Source organism: Chiloscyllium punctatum, chromosome 15 (genome assembly GCF_047496795.1).
Source record: "Chiloscyllium punctatum isolate Juve2018m chromosome 15, sChiPun1.3, whole genome shotgun sequence".
Classification (NCBI taxonomy): Eukaryota; Metazoa; Chordata; class Chondrichthyes; order Orectolobiformes; family Hemiscylliidae; genus Chiloscyllium; species Chiloscyllium punctatum.
The window spans coordinates 53,543,652-53,563,457 of record NC_092753.1 but is presented as its reverse complement, the minus strand read 5'-3'; the positions used below and the strand labels follow the sequence as shown (position 1 = coordinate 53,563,457).

At 38.1% G+C, this 19,806-nt stretch overlaps 1 protein-coding gene across 9 annotated transcripts in view; it reads left to right on the top strand.

Moving 5' to 3' along the window:
- The window catches only part of caska (calcium/calmodulin-dependent serine protein kinase a), a 746,802-nt gene that overhangs the window by 689,953 nt on the left and 37,043 nt on the right, over positions 1-19,806 (top strand). For 4 of the 9 annotated variants that reach the window (XM_072585156.1, XM_072585164.1, XM_072585155.1 and 1 more), the window contains 6 exons: positions 672-750; positions 1,129-1,214; positions 4,159-4,227; positions 9,462-9,530; positions 11,463-11,498; positions 12,871-13,067. In XM_072585156.1, coding sequence (XP_072441257.1) covers positions 672-750; positions 1,129-1,214; positions 4,159-4,227; positions 9,462-9,530; positions 11,463-11,498; positions 12,871-13,067 — 536 coding nt within the window. The remainder of the gene's footprint in view (positions 1-671; positions 751-1,128; positions 1,215-4,158; positions 4,228-9,461; positions 9,531-11,462; positions 11,499-12,870; positions 13,068-19,806) is intronic. The other 5 variants (XM_072585162.1, XM_072585161.1, XM_072585163.1 and 2 more) reach the window with 2 other exon arrangements.

Here is a 19,806-nt window from a genome sequence, read left to right as displayed (position 1 = left end):
TTGTTTGGTTCAACTCTTACTCGTTTATCCTCTCCCTCCCTTTTGTCTCCTATAACCAGTTAATCCATTTTAGTTCCTACAGCCTTTCAGGAAGATTCCTGCTATTCTCAGCTTTTATGGTGTACAACATTCGCCTGGAGAAATTTTTTTTACTACAAGCAGAGAAGTCACGATTTAGTCTAACTCTTACACTTTTAAACTCCAGTCCTCTTATAATAAAGGCCATCATTACCATTTACTTCCTCAGTTGTTTTTATGGCATGTTGTATGAGTGGCACAAATGCTTCTGCAGTTAACAGCAGTATTTCTAAGGAGCACAGTAAGACTTTTATTCTATTTTTAGCAAATCAACCCCGATGTCTCCTTGTAGGTAATTACCGAACCACACAAATATTGACCATACATGGCACATTACCTTCTTCCTCTTGTTTCTTTGTTCCATAATTGCTCTTCACTCCCATCAACTACCTTTTTCTCCAACATTTCTCTCCGTTTCTGTTTCTAGCCACATCTTTCTATCCAATGGAATACTCCTTAAATTCCTTCCTCCAGTCTTCATGTTTTATGTGACAAATGGTTCGCTTTGAAAATATTTTGTATACAGCTATTATGTTTCTAATGCACAGAATCTTTCTTTTATTGTGCTAATTTTCTCATGTTCCTTCATCTAGGGCATCACTTTAAAAATGAATGAATTGAACCATTGTATCGTTGCAAGAATCATGCATGGCGGAATGATACATAGACAAGGTAAGTAGAAACTCTATATGAATCCACAAATTTAACTGTTACCACTCTAAGAAATTGAAGTTGTATTCATACTTTTGGAACAAAACATTCAGTCAATAATTTTTCCATCAGCATCTGCCCTATGTTGCCAATTGGAAAAGTAACAAATAATTAAGTATCAACTAAAACGAGAAGTCAAGGAAAACTTTCTCACATGAGAAAATAAGATTTTGGAACAAGTCGCTAAAGAAAACCATTGGAACAGACACCATATAGCATTCATGAGTCTTTTGGGTGCATTTCTGGAAATAAGGGTTTTGTTTACAAAAAAGGGACCAGGATTTTCCTGTACCTAAAATAAACACTGAAGTTTTTATCTGACTCTTTTAAAATATTTAGGAACACTCCATGTTGGTGATGAAATCAGAGAAATAAATGGCATCAGTGTAGCTAACCAGACAGTGGAGCAGCTTCAAAAGATGCTTGTGAGTATATAGATTACCTTTGCTTTTTTAAGACCAATATTAAAGTAATTTAATGTTCAGGACTTTTAATCTGTCTTTATTTTAGGGATGAAGGGTGGGGTACATTGCCTCTGAGGCCTACATGCAAATCACCTTAGAATGACAAGTCATCTTTGCTCTTTCTGTTTATTAGCCAATTATAAGTATCCATTGGTACAAATTTGACATGAGCTTTGTAAACTAACAGGTGTTATTAGGCCACAGGTCTTATTGATGTATATTGAACACATTATTGAAGGAAATTTAAGATACATTCACTTTTAGATACAGTTGTTACAATTTATGATCTGTACTAAACTAATAAATATTCTATCTGTTTACCGTCACGTGTATTGCAGCTTAAATCATCCATACTACACCCAAAGTCAGCCCCACATCTCCTGTGCGAAACAGCATACCTTTTCCTGATATCCAGTGTCACGTTAATGTCGTCCAGAGAAGGAGCAGTAGTAGTTTGACCCGTCATGAACTGGTTACGGTATTACTGCCCAATTACTTATATTCCTTCCAATAACAGATCAATGAGCATCCAAGTTATAAACCAATTAATGCATATTGCTGGATTGAAGGTGGTTTTCTGCAAAACTTAATCCGTTTACCTTTCCATTTCACAACATGAATGTTAACAAAGTGTTACTGCTACACAAACTCTGTGAATGAGATAAAGGTACCCTACAAAATTTAATCATCCTTGAAACTAGCTGGTACTAACTTTCACTATGTACCACATCCATTCATGCTTCAGTTTTAAGTCTTTCACAGCTTTCATGTGACCGCAGAGACAGCAAAACCCTCCTGAGTTGCTCATAGTTCTAGCATCAAATACTTGCATATTGTATTTATTCCCACACAGGAATGTTTCTCTCCCCACTTCACTATTGAACTTGCACAGAAATGTTGGGTGAGGAACTCTTGCCCAGATTTTTTAATGCCACAGCCTTTATGTAACTCCATAATGCAAATATAGCCTGTGTGAATTGTTGGAGTGGTGAAAGTGAAAAGGTGTTGAGTGTGTTGCTGTCCCATCTTTCCCTCCTTTGTCCTTCATTACCCCTTCTTTGTTCCCGATCTCCCACTTCTTCTCTGTCATTCCCCTATCCTTTACATCCTTATTCCCCTCTCCATCGTGCCCCTATCTATCTTTCCTTTGGGTCATATCATCTCTCCCTCTGTTGCATCCTATCTCCACCTATTTTTCACCGTCAAATTCCTCTTCCTATTAGGCTCCATTCCCACATTGTTTGCATCCCCATCTCCCCAATTTCTCCTTTCCAATGCTCCCATCTCCTCCTCTTTTGCACCTCATTATCCATTCATTTGCCCTCTCTCCCTCCCTTCAGTTTGTTCAAAAAGCACACAATCTGTAGGCAGACAGTCCATATGACATTTTATAAATTCCTACTTTGCAAATAGAGCCGGTCTGACTCAGGGTTGGAATACAGACAGACTCTAATCTCACACCTTTAATGCATTGTCAGAGCTGAGATGTGACTTTTTTTTAATTAAAACCTTAAGTTATCTTGGAAATGTGACTTGAAAGAAGTTCTGGGATTTACATATTAATGAATAGAAACCTGCCACCCATTCTAAGTGATTAAAGACTTAACAGCAATCTAGGTTTATTCAATACACCGCATCAGTTGAATGACACTTCGATATTTCATTATAAATATGTGTCCTATGACCCTGCTCCACTAGCTACCTGAGGAAGAAGCAATGATCCGAAAGATTGTACTTCTAAATAAACCTGTTGGACGATAACTTGGTGTTGTGTGATTTTTAACTTTGTCCACCCAGTCCAACACACACACCTCCATATCATGGCTACTTTGAGATATTTCTTTGCAAATTTCCTTCTTAGTTCCCTAAATTCTGCCTGTAGGACCTTGTCCCTCTTCCTACTGACATCATTGCTACTGATATGGACCACAACCTCAGGCCGATAACCCTCTCAGGTCAATGCAAAAGCAAGAAAGTTATAATGAATCCTTTTAAAGCAGTGTTTCAACCTGAAGTGGAGTACCGGGTACCATACTTTAAGCTGAACACATTTAAAGATTGACAGGAATTGTTCCAGGGATAAGGGACTTCAGTTACAAAGATAAGGTGGAGAAGCTGGAATTGCTCTCCATAAAGAAAGGATTGTTCAGAGGAAATTGGATGGAGGTGTTTGAAAACCTGAGGGGCCTGGACAGAGTAGATAGTAATAAGTTGTTTCCTTTGGCGGAGAACCAGAGGAAAAAGATTTAAAGTGATGACAAAAGAATGAAAAGCAGCATGAGTTTTTTTTTACATGGCAAGTTGCTTACAACTGGAACTCATTGAGTATGTTGGAAGTGACTTTCAATAAGGAATTGGATAAACACTCAAAAATAAAAATTATGTTGCGTTATGAGGTAAGGTCCTGTTGGGAATGTAACCAGCTAAATCACTCTTCTAGAGAGCTGGTTCAGATCCGATAGGCTTTGACAATTCTGTGTCATAACCATTGAATGATCTTGTACCAAGATAATTTTCTTGCCTAGCTTCATTTCTCTATTTCAACTAAATGATGATTTTCTGCTATTTCTCATTCATTAGTCAAAAAGCTGTTTGGCTGGAAGTAACTTAACTGCAAACGACAACTAAGCCCCTTTTTTGCTTGTGAAAAAAATATGAAGACAGACATAAATGCCACAGAGCGAAAACTTTAAGTGTTTTGCGTTTCAAACATAATCAAAAGCTGCATTTTGTATGAAACCTTTGCACAAATAAATATACTTACTGAAAAGTCAATTCAAAGTTTGTTGTGGAAATGTGTGGCACTACTAAACGGATGTTAAAACTTAATGGTTTCATCTTACATACAACACCCAAATGTCAGACTCTTGGATTTTAATGGATATTGACTTTTTCTCACTTTCAGAGGGAAATGAGAGGAAGTATCACCTTCAAGATTGTACCAAGTTATCGCACCCAATCTGCTTCCTGTGAGGTAACAAATTTTAAAATTAGGTATTTTTAATAATCCCCCTACTTTGATGACTAACTGCGTGCTGACTGGTGATTGTTAAAGCTTTCTGTGTAGGTTGATTCTGCCTGTACAGTTCAATATGCACACCAATTTTATAACAAAGATAACGGAATAAATGAGTGGATCCCTTTACTAATATAACATGGAGGCAAACGTCTTTGTTTAGCTGAATGGAAATATGGGTGAATTTGGATTGTTTCAATTACTAAGTGTTTACTTGAATGGAATTCCATAAATTCTCTTGATCCAAATTAATTAGTTTTTCTATTTTGTATGAGATATAATTACTAACTGACAAATCTCTGCAACCTTGATCGCAGTTAAAGAAAGTCATGTTATATCTTTTAGTTTTGCTTGTTGTGGAACAGGTTTTGGAAGTCTACACTGTCTCCTCTGGAAACTGAAATCTATTGGTAATATTTCATTGTCTTTGCAAGGTTGGGGGTTGGGAAAGAGCTTGACTGCTTTACCAACTCAAAGATTTTACTCTCTAGATACCATTCCAATAGGGTAGGCTAATCTTGGTTAGTTACCTAACTAATAAAATTACATAAACCCTATTGTATTACATCTGTCTCTAACGCACCATGGAACAATGCAATACTGTTCCACATGTATAGACCTGTATTTGGATCAATTTGCATCATACATGCTGGACAAACTCAGGTCTGGCAGCATCTGTAGCAAATATACTAAATGCTTTGAGTCCAGTATGACACTTCTTAGTAAAGAAGAGTCATTATGAATTTGAAATATTAATTATGTTCCTCTTTTCAGAGATGCTGCCAAACCTGCTGAGTTTCTTCAGTACTTTCTGCTTTTATTTCAGATCTCCAGCATACAGAGTACTGTTTGGTTTTATACTATTGCAATATGTATGCATTTGGTGAACTAAGTTGATGCAAATCAAGTGACTTTTTCATGGGTACAGATCAGTGACACAAGTATCAGTACTCAATTGACAATTCCATCTCAGTCGACCAAAAAAATGCAAGGAAAATATAATTCATGTGGGTGCTATTATGATTTTCTTCCCACTTTAGGTTAAAGCATGTAGATGTCGATAATAGATTTAGCTAAACTCTTCATGATTTATTGTACATCTATGGTGTTTTGTACTGACATTCGATAAGTGGAAAAGAATTATGTTCTGCAGTACCAATACCATAATGAGCACCATAATTTCACCAAAATGTATTTTTTTAAAAAAAAGGAGAGATAGAAAACTTAGCCACTTTCTTCTGCCTCAAAGAAGTGAACATTTACTTTCCACTGGTTGTAAAGACTAAACTATAAGAAACATACTAATATTCTGCCAGGACAATCTCGATTGTGACTGACACAGGAGTTATATTATTGAATTGATTTCATTTGATTCAAGTAATTTGTCAATGTCAGGCGCAATGCTGTTTGTTAAGGTTACATTACTAGTTATCAAGGGAAAGCCCACTAGCAATTATTAATCACAAATAATAAGGAATTGTTAAAATGTACACATTTTAAACAAAATTTGCAACAAATAACAAGTTCATTGCTCTTTATTAACAAGTGAAAGCCAAGTCAGTGCAGGCATGATTCTTCAATGAAACTCTTCAAATTTGAGGTTAAATTCTACACTTCACTGTCCTTCGAAGTTGCAGATTATACAAACACATTGCTTTTAATAAGAAGGTTCATGACATTTCTAGCTCTTTCTATATCATCTAGGTAGGTCACTAGTTTTGTTACAATATCTTTTTAAAAAAACTGTTTTGAAGTTGTTATAAAAATGAGTAAACTTGCTAAATGGGTTTTCAAAATAGTAGTAAAACTCCTAAAAATGCCTAATAAAAAGTGAATTTTATTCATTCAATTGTATTGACCAGAGACCCTAATTGTAAATAGACAGAATCAATGGACTGGCTGAAATTTAGTTAAAAGTCATTCAAGAAATGCAAATTGCCGCTGACTATATATAAAGTGTGAACTGTAAACTAAATGATGACCTACAGTGTATAATTGAGTTATCCCTGACATTTTTTATGGACTTTTATTCTCTGTGATGTGAGCATACCTAGCAAGGCCAACACTTGTTGCTCAACACTAATTGGCTTTGAGAAGCTACCTTGTTAAATTGCTGCAACCTGATCGGTTTTTGTTTCAGAAAGAAAAGGAATCCAGTATATAGCACCTTGCACAATCTTGATGTGTGGTAAAGTGTTTCACAGCTTATAGAGTACTTTCAAAGTCTAGTCAGTATTATGATATAGGAAACACATCAGGTAGTTTGCATGTAGCAAGCCCTCACAGCAGCAACTTATAATGATCTGAATTGTTTTTTGTGATATGAATTGAGGGATAAATATTAGCCAGGGACCACTTCTTTGAAATAGTGTCCTAAGATATTACATGCCTCAGTGAGGGTGTTGACACTGATTTACTGTCTCATCTTGAAGGCAACACTTCCAACAGTATTGTACACTGCCTAGATTGTGCTCAAGTGTTGAAGTGACACTTGAAGCAACACCTTCTGACACAAAAGGTACACAACCTACCAATAAATAGAATTAACACTGCAAAGACTAGGGAAACTTCAGTTTTAGCTTGCTTCAATTTCAAAATGCTAGAATCTTCTTGAGTCTAAATTCCATTAAAATAACAACGCTATTGCATGATCGCAAAATCCTGAAGTCTCCTTGAATGTTTTCATAGTTCACTAGCTACCTCTAGTGGTGGAAAGTGAATCCTGTGCCAAAACATGAACATTTTGGTACTTGGAATGATTAAAAGAACAGAAATGTTCAATCCCATCACTTTCTTTTGGTTTCATTTATCTTCCCGTTTGATGAATATGACAATTGAATAGCTATTCAATCCTTAAGTTCCGCTCTACCTTGATGTTTGACTCTTTTGATATTAACCCGCTCATTACTACTTTACAGATTTCAGAATTTGCCCAAATCCCAGAACTTGTCATTATCTCAAATTAGCACAGCAAACAACAAGTTGTTTTGATAACATGTTTTAAGTTTGAAATAACAAAGCAAAAAAAGTGTACAAAATACAGTCTTTTATCAGACTGTACAGAATAGAATAGCAATTTATTGTCACTTGTATTTATGAAAATACAGTGAGATTTGTATAAGTTGCCACAATTCGGTGCCATTTTAATTTCAGAAATCATAAAAAGAAATAATTGAGACAAAGTTAGGCCAAAGTTCAACTTTTGTTCCCTCCCCGGCTCCTGGGTTTCTAGAGTGGCTACAGGGTACCTCCACCAAAGCTGCCCCTGAGGCAGCCAAAGCAAGGATTTCTGGACTGGACCCACCGCACTGCCACCACCGAAGCCACTACATCACTGCCATAGCAAGGAGGGATAGACTGGACCTATCATGTCAGCAATGCTGAAGCCATTGCCACTTCAGTCATCAACCAAAGCTGCCCCATTACTGCCATAGCCATGAGGAACAAACCGGAACCACCATGCCGTCACCACTATAGCCATTGCTGAAGACACCAGGAGCAATGGACCAGAGTCACTGACGATGATAACTTCCTGGCAGGTGCCAGGAACAGACATCCAGATCCATCATGCTGCCACCACCACAGCAGGCCCTCGCAACTGCCGCCTTCTACCACAGCCACAGAAAAGAAGGAAAGGTGGACTTTGATCCCATAGAGAAATGAAGAAACAAAACAAAAAGAAAGACAGGAATGCTGCCAGCCAGGTGAACAAGAGCAGGCACAAACGGGCACAGAGCCCAGATACTTACTACCCTGCTGCTGCTATTTTATAACATTCTTGAAAGATAAGTGAAAACTGAAGAAGCTGGAAGGGTTAAACATTTATGCACTTCTGGTTATTCTGGTGCTGGCAATTATGTAGGCATCTACTTAATTCAGAGCTCTAGTGGACTCCCTTTTTGTAGGTCTAACTTATTCTGCTGTAGTTTAAAGAAGCTATAGTAATATCAGTATAGGGAATCAGCACACAAACATCTATTTCCCCACAACATAAGCTGCAGACACCCCAAATGTAAGAGCCCTTAAAGCTTGAATTGTGAATCTTAAGCACCCTCTCTAAAAAACAATCTGTAGTTGTTTGTTTGACAATCCAACATGAAGAGAGTTCCAGCTAAAAAGAAATTTGTCCTCAGCCTTTGTATGCAATAATTTCCCACAGGAGTATTTTGATTGCAATCAGGAGCAGAAGATCAAGCCAGTTATTCCTTGCCTGATTCGGAGTGCTGAGGCTAGTCTGGCCTTAGCTAAGATCAGTTTACTTGGCAGAGTCTTGGAATCAAGCTTTAGGGTTTCCTGATCTGCATTGTTTAGTTATTCTTTAAACTCACTGAGGCATCAGGAAAACTCCTATTCCCATGCCTAAGCAAATTATGACTTATTTAAAAATAAACCTTGTTACCTATCCCCTTCCTGTGACCTCTCCCAAAAATGGTGCATTATAGACTATAGATAGTGTGTAACTGGCTCAACTCAAATATTGAACTAGATCACAGACTTCCAAAGCTAGTGCTTAGAATTGGACCCTGGTAATGTACAATTGCAGCTTTATTGGAGGCAATGTAATCCTACTTGCGTGCCAAGAATGGACGTAAAGTTTTTTATATGCTGTACTGAAAAAACTTGTTTGGGAAAGGGAAAATGTGACAATGATTTACAAGCAGAAATTGTCTGTGATACTTGCTTTCAATAAACAAGTTTGTCTTGAATATACTCAATGCTTGAGCTACCATAAGCCTTTGTTGCAGACAATTTCAAAGATTCACCAATGCTGTGTCAATTAATTACTCCTCCTCCTCAATCCTAAATTGCCAATGCTTTATCCTGACACTATGACCCCAAATTCTGGACTCCCAGGTCAGGAGTTAAAACCTCTGAGCAGCTATCTGGTCAAGCCCTGTAAAAAATTAATACATTATACTGCATGTAAGTAACCTTTTAAATAAAAGCTTTTGGTTTAATATAACAGGGATTGTGAAACATGAATTAACCAGACAGCTGTTCAATCCTAATCTATTTTTGAAAACTCTGCTTACACATAGAGCTTTATTCCTTTATGTGGAATTGAGAGACTGATTCCTATTTAGAAACAATTGAATTACACCTTGTCCTATTCTTTCAAACAGTGTATAAAATTCTGACATGTGTTGCAGTTATTTATGTAAGGTGCTACTGAACCTTCTATCTCGTTGCAGAGAGATTCCCCCTCCACATCCAGACAATCCCCTGCTAACGGCTATAGCAGCACTTATAATTCTGTTTCGGTAAGGCTTCCATTTACAACACCAATCCAAAGTTCTGTTGCCAGTAGTGTAATTGTGTAAATGCTGACGATTACCTCTGTACCAAAGACATTTTCTTAAAGAAAAGACCTGCCAGTTTTTAATATCGAGTGCATAGAAGCCATTGATAATGTCATTTGTTTCCTGATAATTTATGAAGATTAGTTTTCAGCTATGGATCAGTTCCAATGTATCTTGCTTCCAAGATTCATTGGCACAACCAACTACTATAAACTGTTTATGAAAAAGGATAAAAATTAGGTGGGCAGGAGAAGTGGAGAGAAATTATTTGTGTAATGATCATGCCCAACTGAAAGTTGATACAACATTACATCTAGCCTTTAAAGCATGGTTCACATGAGAGCTCTGAGAATTATGGTTAGGTTCCGCTATCTGAGTTCTCAAATTGGTGTGCCCACTGCTGCTGTGGTACATGCACATTACTATGTGAAGCTGGAGCCTGGCCTGGCAACTCAATGCTAAAGATCATTCTTTTGTCTATTGATGAAAAGTATAGGATTTTTGTACATTTTCAACACAAGTTCTTGTCTTACCAGTTTTCAACTTCAGCAATCATACAAGATGTGCTCATTCATTACAGAATGTGCAGAATTTATTTTGCCGAGAAAAGGGGCCACAAAATAAATTTTTGACTTAATTTGTGCAATTAATTTGCAGAACTCTGAAAACAAATAAGAACATACTTTTTTAAGTAGCAGTGAAACTCTTTTTATTGTGATAGTGATTAGGTAATTTCAGAATTTGCACTATCTGTCCAATTTTTAAATAATCATAAGAGAACTAGTATGATAACAATCACCTTCCAGTATAGTTTGGATGTTGCTGTCTTTTAATTACTCCTGTATTCACTAAGTTATTGTCAGTGTACCTACAAACCTGGCTCCACCCTGCTGTTTTTGCCAGCTTTCTCCCCACTTTACACAAGTCCTGTTTGGCAAGAGACCATCATCCAACTGGATAATTTTTTTGTGTGAATGTAGACCAAAATAAACAATCGGGCTTATTCCTGCACAAAGGGAATCATACCTGATCCTGCCCTCCTCAGTGTACATGGTATTGTACATAGATTGTAATCAGGAATATATAAGCAGTAGATAATTTTCCCCTCCATAACCAGGAGCATATATTCACAGGAAGGAAATTGAAAGAGAAAATTAACTCTTGCCACTTACAGTTTCCTCCTTTTGTCTAATCCAGGAATGACATTTGGAGAAGTCCAAGATCTGGCATTTGCTACACATTGTGTCACAGAAATATGCAAGGAGCAAGGAACTAATAGTAATGTGAACAAATAATTTACAACAGAGAGTTTGTAAACTGACTATACTTTATGTAATGAAAAAGCGATTTTCTGGAGGGTGAATTCAAATAATATAGTAACACAATTCAATATCTCAATCAAATTACTCAGTTGGCAAAGGTGCTAAAATTTAGTAAACTTGGTGAATGTAACCCAAATTCTATTTCACCTATTTAAAACATGCACAAAGTACTTCCAGTTGAATTCTGCCATATAGAAACAATAATTGTGTTCATTCACAATTAAACACCTAGAACATTATATTTTGTTGAACGATTACTACAGTGTTACTGCAGTTCAGCTGCTTACTTGTGTTGAAAATGTAGATTGCCTAATGGGAATGGGCAATATTGTTCATAGCTGGTATCTGCTTTCTACAGCTTGTTGCTAAGCAGCCTGGCCTACTTATTCAGTGAATCATTTTATGTAATGGCTTGATGCATTATGCAAACTGATGCTTATAACACCTAATTATATCATAATTTTTGTAATAATCAAGCGAATAATAAATGCAATATATGGTAGAATTTTCATAGCTTTGCTTTGAAGGTGAAATGAAAATCTCTTTTCCTTGGGTTGACTTTATCCTACAGGACTTGCCATCAACTACACAACCAAAAGGACGACAGGTGAATAGTTTAACTCAATAGAAATTTTATAGTATCCTGTCTTATATGGACTTACAATCTGTTTTCTCATTTGATATTTTGTATGTTGAATTCTTTAAATTTTCAATTAATTGTATTATTTAAATCTATATCTGGCCAGAGTAGAATTGGCAACAGCTGTCCGAATATTTTGGATCATAACATGATGCAGTGCAGAAACAGAACATTCGGCCTATGCTTCTTTGTTAGAGTGACCAATTATCTAAGTTTCCTATTCTTTCCCAATAGCTGTGTATGTTTTCCTTTCATATGTGATTTTTGAACCCCTTTATCAAATCTCCTTATAATCTTCTCTTTTCTGAGATTAACTACCCCAGCTGCTCCACTCTCTATATAACTGAAATCCCTCTTAACTGATACTATTCTAGTTGATTTGTTCTACACCCTTTCCAAGGCTTTGTCATCCTGCTGTCTTCAAAGATTAGTGCATGTTTAACCCCAACATTTCTGGCATGTGTCATATTGCCTCTCATTCTTCAATGCAAAATTTATCAATTTGTAATTCCTTGCATTAAACTGCCATGTGCCTGCTTATTTCACCAGTCTACATCCTCCTAAATCCTGGATAACCATCTTCCTCAATGATTACATTTCAAACTTTTTGTCATCGACAGACTTTGAAATGATACCCTATAAACACAACTATGCATCATTAATCTGCACCAAAAAGAGCACTGGTTCTAAAACTGACCATTTTAGAACATCATGGTATACTTCCCAACAGTTTAAAAATTATCCACTCACCATTTATGGCAAATAATGAGGTGGTACTTTAGTGAATGCTTTTTCAATATCCATAAACCCTGCACACACTCATCAACCTTCTCTGTTATGTCATATTTAACTTGATCAGATTATTCAAACAGAATTTATTTTAACAAATTGGTGTTAAACTTTTGTCCCATATTATTTGAAATTCTCATTAATTTTGTCACAAGTCATTAGCAACAATGATGCCCCATTACTGATGTTCAGCTGATTGTTTAAAAAAGGGTAGCTATAGGCCAAATTGTTTGCAACCATTCCTATATTCAAGAAACATTGGAAAATTATACCGAACACCTTCTCTTTGTTTTTATCCCATGTAGTAGTTCTACTGCCTACTGTAGAAATATATAGAAATTTGTAAACTTTTGATATTAAATGCTTAAAAGTCCCAAGCCAGTCATTTGAATGAAAATGTAAAGAACTGTTTTTATTTTTATCCTTACATTTACCATTGTGTTGTGTATTTGTTAGCTTTATATTTGACAGTTTTGTGTTCCTTTAAATTCCCTGGATATGCAGTTCAACAAACCTTATATCTCCTTATAAAACTTCACTTGTCTCATAGATTTATGTTCGAGCACAATTTGAATATGATCCATCAAAAGATGACCTTATACCTTGTAAAGAGGCTGGTATCCGGTTCCGAGTTGGAGAGATCATACAAATCATCAGTAAGGATGACCACAACTGGTGGCAGGGCAAATTAGAAAACTCTAAAAATGGTACAGCTGGACTCATTCCCTCTCCTGAACTCCAGGAATGGTGAGTCTTCGCAACTATCTTTTATCAACAAGACACTTACTTAATTGACCATGATAGCTTTTCAATTCAAGACATGAACATTATGAGCATTGCTTGCAATTCCAAAAGCTGCCTCAACCGTTAATTGCCTCCCTGTCATCACACTATTTATACTACATAATATCTTGGAGGATGCATGATTTGCTTCATCTGAATGACAGTAAGACTGAAACCATCAATGCTGCACTACATTTGCTAGGTTCGTGTTTCTGCTGTAGTGACACTCATTACCACATCTTTATCTAGTTTCGAAATGTGTAAGGGACGAGTTGAGGGTTTGGTGTAACTGAAATTCCATATCTTGTTTTATATTTTTTATGATATGAGCACTCTGGCAAGGACAGCATTTATTGCCCATCTGTTGTTGCACTTGAGAAGGTGGTAGTGAGCTGCCTTTTAAATACCTCCAACCATGTAATGGAAAAGAAACCATAATGGTGTAAGTAAGAGCTCTGTAGGATTTAGACTCAGACAATATTTATATATTATGTTTTGACGAGTTATTTCCAAGTTAGAATGTCACCTAACCAGGAGAATGGAACTTGCAAGTTGGGAGAGTATGCTGTGAGGAAGATTCAGAGAAGCCTCTGTGTAATTTGACAAGTAAGCAAGCAAATACATGGCAGATGCATTATAAGGTGGATGACTGTGAGGTTATCCACTTTGGTAGCAGGAACAGGGAGGCAGGTTTATTATCTGAATGGTGACAGATTGAGAGAAATGTAACAAGACCTTGATGTCCTCATGCACCAGTTGCTGAAAGTAAAAGTGTAGTGCAGCATGCAGTGAAGAAGGCAAATGATATTTTGATCTTGTTAGAACCCTCACTAATTTTTCATTTCTTTTCACCATTTTTGGTTTAGAGCTGTCAGCTGAGACCTATAGACTGGGAGCTTGTTTTTAAAATGAGCCAAAAAAAACTGGTGTTTACTTATGAGGCCACGCCTGGACTCTGGCACGATTCCAGCCTTGGGCGACTGTGTGTGTAGAATTTGCGCATTCTCCCCATGTCTGCATGGGTTTCCTCCGGGTGCTCTGGTTTCCTCCCACAATCCAAAGATATGCAGGTCAGGTGAATTGGCCATGCTACATTGCCCATGGTATTCAGGGATGTGTAGGTTAGGTGCATTACTCAGGGGTAAATGTAAATTAATAGGTTAGGGGAATTGTTCTGGGTGGGTTACTCTTCGGAGGGTCAGTGTGGACTGGTTGGGCCAAATGACCTGTTTCCACACTGTAGGATTCTATGATTCTATGAACAGTTAGGAGCTAAATTGAAAAGCAGGACCAAAAAGGTAATAAACTCTGGATTACTACCTGAACCATGAGCTAATTGGCCCAGGGTCAATAAGATTGAGAAGATAAATGTGTGGCTTAAAGATTGGTGAGGGAGAAGTCGGTTTTAATTCATGGGACATTAGCACCAATACTAGGGAAGAAGGGACCTGTTCCAATGGGACTGTCTTCATCTGAACCATGCTGGGACCAGGGTCCTAGCGAATCGCATAATTAGAGCTGTAGGCCGAGCTTTAAACTAAATTGAGGAGGAGGATTCGGTTATAGAGGAAATTAGAAAACCCAAATTAAAGGAGGAGGCAACAGTGCAGAACTTAGGAGAGGTTATTAAAGTCTCCGGCACAGACACAAATAGGACAGTGTGTTTTAAAAGGGATTGCAATCAAACTTCAAGCACATTGGACAAACGCATGACAATGAGAAGAGGGTCGGTTAATATAGGGTTGAAGGTGTTGTATCTGAATACGCAGAGTTGATGGAATAAGCTTGTGGCACAGATTGAAATTGACGGATATGATGTAGTGGGCATCATGGAGCCATGGCAGTAAGGGCACAGGATTGGGAGATGAATAGTCAAAAATATACGTCCTAATAAAAGATAGGCAGGTAGTCAGAGGGAGTGGGGTTGCCTTACTAGATTGCCTTTCATATAAATGAAATTAAATCAGTATTAAGAAACAAAATAAGGTCAGATGGTGTAGAATCTGTGTGGGTAGAATTGAGGAACCGCAAAGCTAAAAAAAAAAGTTGGGGTTATGTATTGGCCTCCAAGCAGTGGTCAGGAGCTGGGGCAGGTGGCCTGGGAAAATCAGGTTGGTAATGGATTGCAAGAAAAGGAATTTGTGGAATCTCTATGAAATGGATTTCTGGAGCAGCTTGTGGTGGAGCCCAAAGGGAACAAGCAATATGTGATTTCATGTTGTGCAATGAGGAGACTTGATAAGGGAGCTGAAGGTGAAGGAATCCTTAGGAGGCAATTATCATAATATCATTGAATTTACTCTACAGTTTGAGAGGGAGAAGATAGAATCAGAGGTAACTGTATTACAGCTGAATAAAGGCAACAATAGAAGTATGAGGGAGGAGGTGGGTAGAATAGACTGGGAGAGAAGCCTAGCAGGGAAGACAATGGAACAGTAAGGGCAGGAGTTTCTGGGAGTAATTCAGGAGACACGCAGAGATTCATCCCGAGGAAAAGGAAGCATGGTACAGGGAAGATGAAGCAATCATGGCTGACTAAGGAAGTCAGGGATAGCAAAAAAGCAAAAGAGAAAGAATATAATTTGGCAAAAGGCAGTGAGAAACTAGAGGATTCGGAAGCTTACAAAGACCAATGGAGGGCAACAAAAAAATAAGTAAGGAAGGAGAAGATTAAATATGAGGGTGAACTAGTCAGTAATATAAAGGAAGACTGTAAGAGTTTTTTTAGATATATGAAGGGCAAAAGAGAGGCAAAAGTGGACATGGGCCGCTGGAGAAATTGTGGTGGGGAACAAGGAAATGGCTGAGGAACTGAATAATTATTTGGCGTCAGTCTTCACGGTGGAAGACAAGATTAATATCCCAAAAATTTAAGAGAGTAAGGGGGCAGAGGTGAGTATAGTGTCCATCACCAAGGAGAAGGTGCTAGAAAAACTGAATGGCCTGAAGGTGGATAAATCACCTGGACCACATGGACTACACCCCAGAGTTCTAAGGGAGATAGCTAAAGAGAGAGTGTGGAGGTGTGGTGATCTTTCAGGAATCGCCAGAATCAGGGAGGATCCCAGAGGACTGGAAAATCACTAATGTGACACCCCAATTTAAAAAGGGAGTAAGGCAAAAGGCAGAAAATTACAGTCAAATTAGCCTCACCTCGATCATGGCTAAGATACTGGAATCTGTTGTGAAGGATGAGATTTCTGAATACTTGGAAGTGTCATAAAAAAGGGCAGAGTCAGCATGGTTTCATCGTGGGGAGATCATGCCTGACAAATCTGCTACAATTCTTTGTGAGGAAGTAATGAGCATGTTTGACCAAGGAGAACCAATGGATGTTATCTGTCTGGACTTCAAGAAGGTGCCACACAGGAGAATACTGAGTAAGATAAGGGCCCATGGTGTCAGAGGCAAGGTGCTAACATGGACAGAAGCTTGACTGTCTGGCAGAAAGCAGAGAATTGGGATAAAAGGATCCTTCTCAGGATGGCAGCCGGTGACAAGTGGTGTTCTACAAGGCTCTGTTTTGGGACAAGTTTTCACTTTATACATTAACGATCTAGATGAAGGAACTGAGGGCCTTCTGGCTACATTTGCAGACGATACAAAGATAGGTAGAGGGACGGGTAGCATTGAGGAGGCGGGAGGCTGCAGAAGGATTTGGACAGGTTAGGAGAGTGGACAATGAAGTGGCAGATGGAGTGCAACATGGGAAAGTGTGAGGTCATGCACTTTGGTAGGAAGAATAGAGGCATGGACTATTTCTAAATGGTCAGAAAATTAGAACTCAGAAGTGCAAAGAGACTTGGGAGTTCTTCTCCACGATTCTCTCAAGGTTAACTTGCGGGTTGAGTCAGTAGTTAGGAAGGCAATGCAATGTTGGCATTTGTTTTGAGAGGACTTGAATATAAAAGCAGTGAAGTGCTTCTGAGGCTCTATAAGGCTCTGGTCAGACTATATTTTGGAGTACAGTTTTGGGTCCCATGTCTCAGGAAGCATGTACTGGCCTTGGAGCGGGTTCAGAGGAGATTCACGAGAATGGTCCCAGGAATGAAAAGCTTAACATGAGGAATGTTTAAGGACTCTGAGTCTATACTCGAAGTTTAGAAAGATGAGGGGGTATCCAATTGAAACTTACAGAATACTGAGTGGCTTGGACAGAATGAATGTTCAGAAGATGTTTCCATTGGTAGGAGATAAAGACAGGACCTTTTAGAATAGAGATAAGGAAAACCTCTTCAGCCATACAGTGGTGAATCTATGGAATTCATTGCCACAGCAGGCTGTAGAGGCCAGGTTGTTGAGTGTATTTAAGACTGAGATAGATAGGTTCTTGATTGTCAAGAGGATCAAGGGTTACGGGGAGAAAGCAGGAGAATGAGGTTGAGAAACTTATCAGCCATGATTGAATGGCGGAGCAAACTCAATGGGTTGAATGGCCTAACTTCTGCTCCTATGTCTTATGGTCTAAACCAGGCAGTTTGGCTCTACTTGCCTTCAAAAAAAACCAATTTCTGTCATCTGTTTTGTTGAGTTGAAACAGGTGCATATGTGTATGTGATCTTGAGTTCTAAATGTGGAGCTTTCTAATATATGCAAGTGCACCATACTGTGAGCCAGATTGACAATGTTATATTGATTGTCAGCGTAATTTCTAGCATGTTCAGGATTACTTCACAAATGTCCAATCGCAGAATTAATTTTAATGTTAGACGCACTATTTTGAGTTTTGCTGATTGCGCATGATCTGTATCTGGCTTGTTGCGAATATCTCAAGGGGTATGCTGTTTGATATGATCTACAGTCTTTTGGGTGTGTGACCTTGTCACAATAGTAGTGAAATTCATAAATCTCACTACTCATTTGTGTGATGTGCAGACTTCTCTTTGGCTTGACATCAGTATCCTGTAAAAGGCAAATATCAGTTGTGTTCCTACTGCATAGTACATGTGCACAGTCCTTTATCCAAAATGCTCGGGACCAGCTGGTTTTTGGAATTCAGAATTTTTCACATTTCAGAATAAGTGACAGTTTGGTGACATTTTTAAAAATCTTGCCAGATGAGCAGACTTGCTCAGTAAAACAGGCCTTCAGAAAGAATTGAGGCCTGCCAGTGCTTGGCCACACCCCCACTTGTCGCATCTGAGTGACACGCATCGAGTGGGTGTCGACTTGGGTTAACAGTTTGCACACCAAACAACCTTGTTAATGAGAAAGAAACTTCACAACAAAACCTTGGGACTTTGGAGCTTTTCGGATTTCGGATAAAGGATTGTCTACCTGCATTAGATTTGTTTCATCTGATACTCGGGCTTTCCGTAGTAATCCGAGACAGACTCCACCCTTAGGCCCATTCATGAGTTTGTGCAAAATGGAAAAATAAATCATTTAGTCAGGATAGCCATTATTTCATAGGATAGCTTTGATGTGTCATATTTCAGTATCAGGTTTGCACAGTGAGCAAATGGCTGAGGCCCTAATTGCAAAGTTATCAATGAAGCCAATAATTCAGCACAAGGAACTGTAGGAATCCCAACATGTACATTTTGACAGAGAAAGTTAGGCTTGTGGTAGACTGTTTTGGAGAACCTCCATGATGATTTCTCAACTCAAGGATTGGACCTCTTTTGATTACTCCATTTTAAAAGTGAATTTGAGAGCAAGATGGTTACAATTTAGTCATTATTATTAATATTATTAAGACAGCATTTTGTTTGAGAAGTCATTAATGATTTGAATTTTAGTTTTCCCTGCTGCCATAGTAGTACTTGAACTCGTCCTGAGCATTAGTGCAGGCCCTGAGTTACTGGTGCTGTAACATCACCATTATGCCAGTGTCCTTAATGTATTCAATTATTAAATTATAAGACAAAACATTTGCAGAATTGCATGCTTTTTAACCATTTTGTATAACCCATTTTAGAAAGGGAAATAGAATTAAAAGATTTTGTCGTTATAACTGCATTTTTAAAATTATTAATTATACCTAATCAGTCAAACAACTACAACTGAATTAATTATCTTCAGGAAAAGAACTGGATAAATGCTTGGATAGGAGAAGCTTTGCAGGGTTATAGAGATACATATGAACTAATTTTAAATATGTGATACAGTGAACTATGTGCTGCTATGGCAGGAAACTGACTTAGGGAAAAAAGTAGCAAGCCAAGATTCAGGAATAAACATGAGGGGAAAGGTGACTATTCTGAAGTATCTTTAGGAATCATGGAGTACTTATTTCAGAAATGTTCCTCAAGATTAAATGTATTGGAGTTCTGAATATGTGGGCGGCACGGTGGCACAGTGGTTAGCACTGCTGCCTCACAGCGCCAGAGACCCGGGTTCAATTCCCGACTCAGGCGACTGACTGTGTGGAGTTTGCACATTCTCCCCGTATCTGTGTGGGTTTTCTCCGGGTGCTCCGGTTTCTTTCCACAGTCCAAAGATGTGCTGGTCAGGTGAATTGGCCATGCTAAATTGCCCGTGGTGTTAGGTGAAGGGGTAAATGTAGGGGAATGGATGGGTTGCGTTTCAGCAGGTCGGTGTGGACTTGTTGGGCCGAAGGGCCTGTTTCCACACTGTAAAGTAATCTAATCTAATAAAGCAAATTGGTCATGTACAGTACAGATTTGAAAGTACAAATAATGGATTATCTTTGTATAGTTGAAATATGGTGGCAAATTAATGCCAGAAGGATATTTAATTA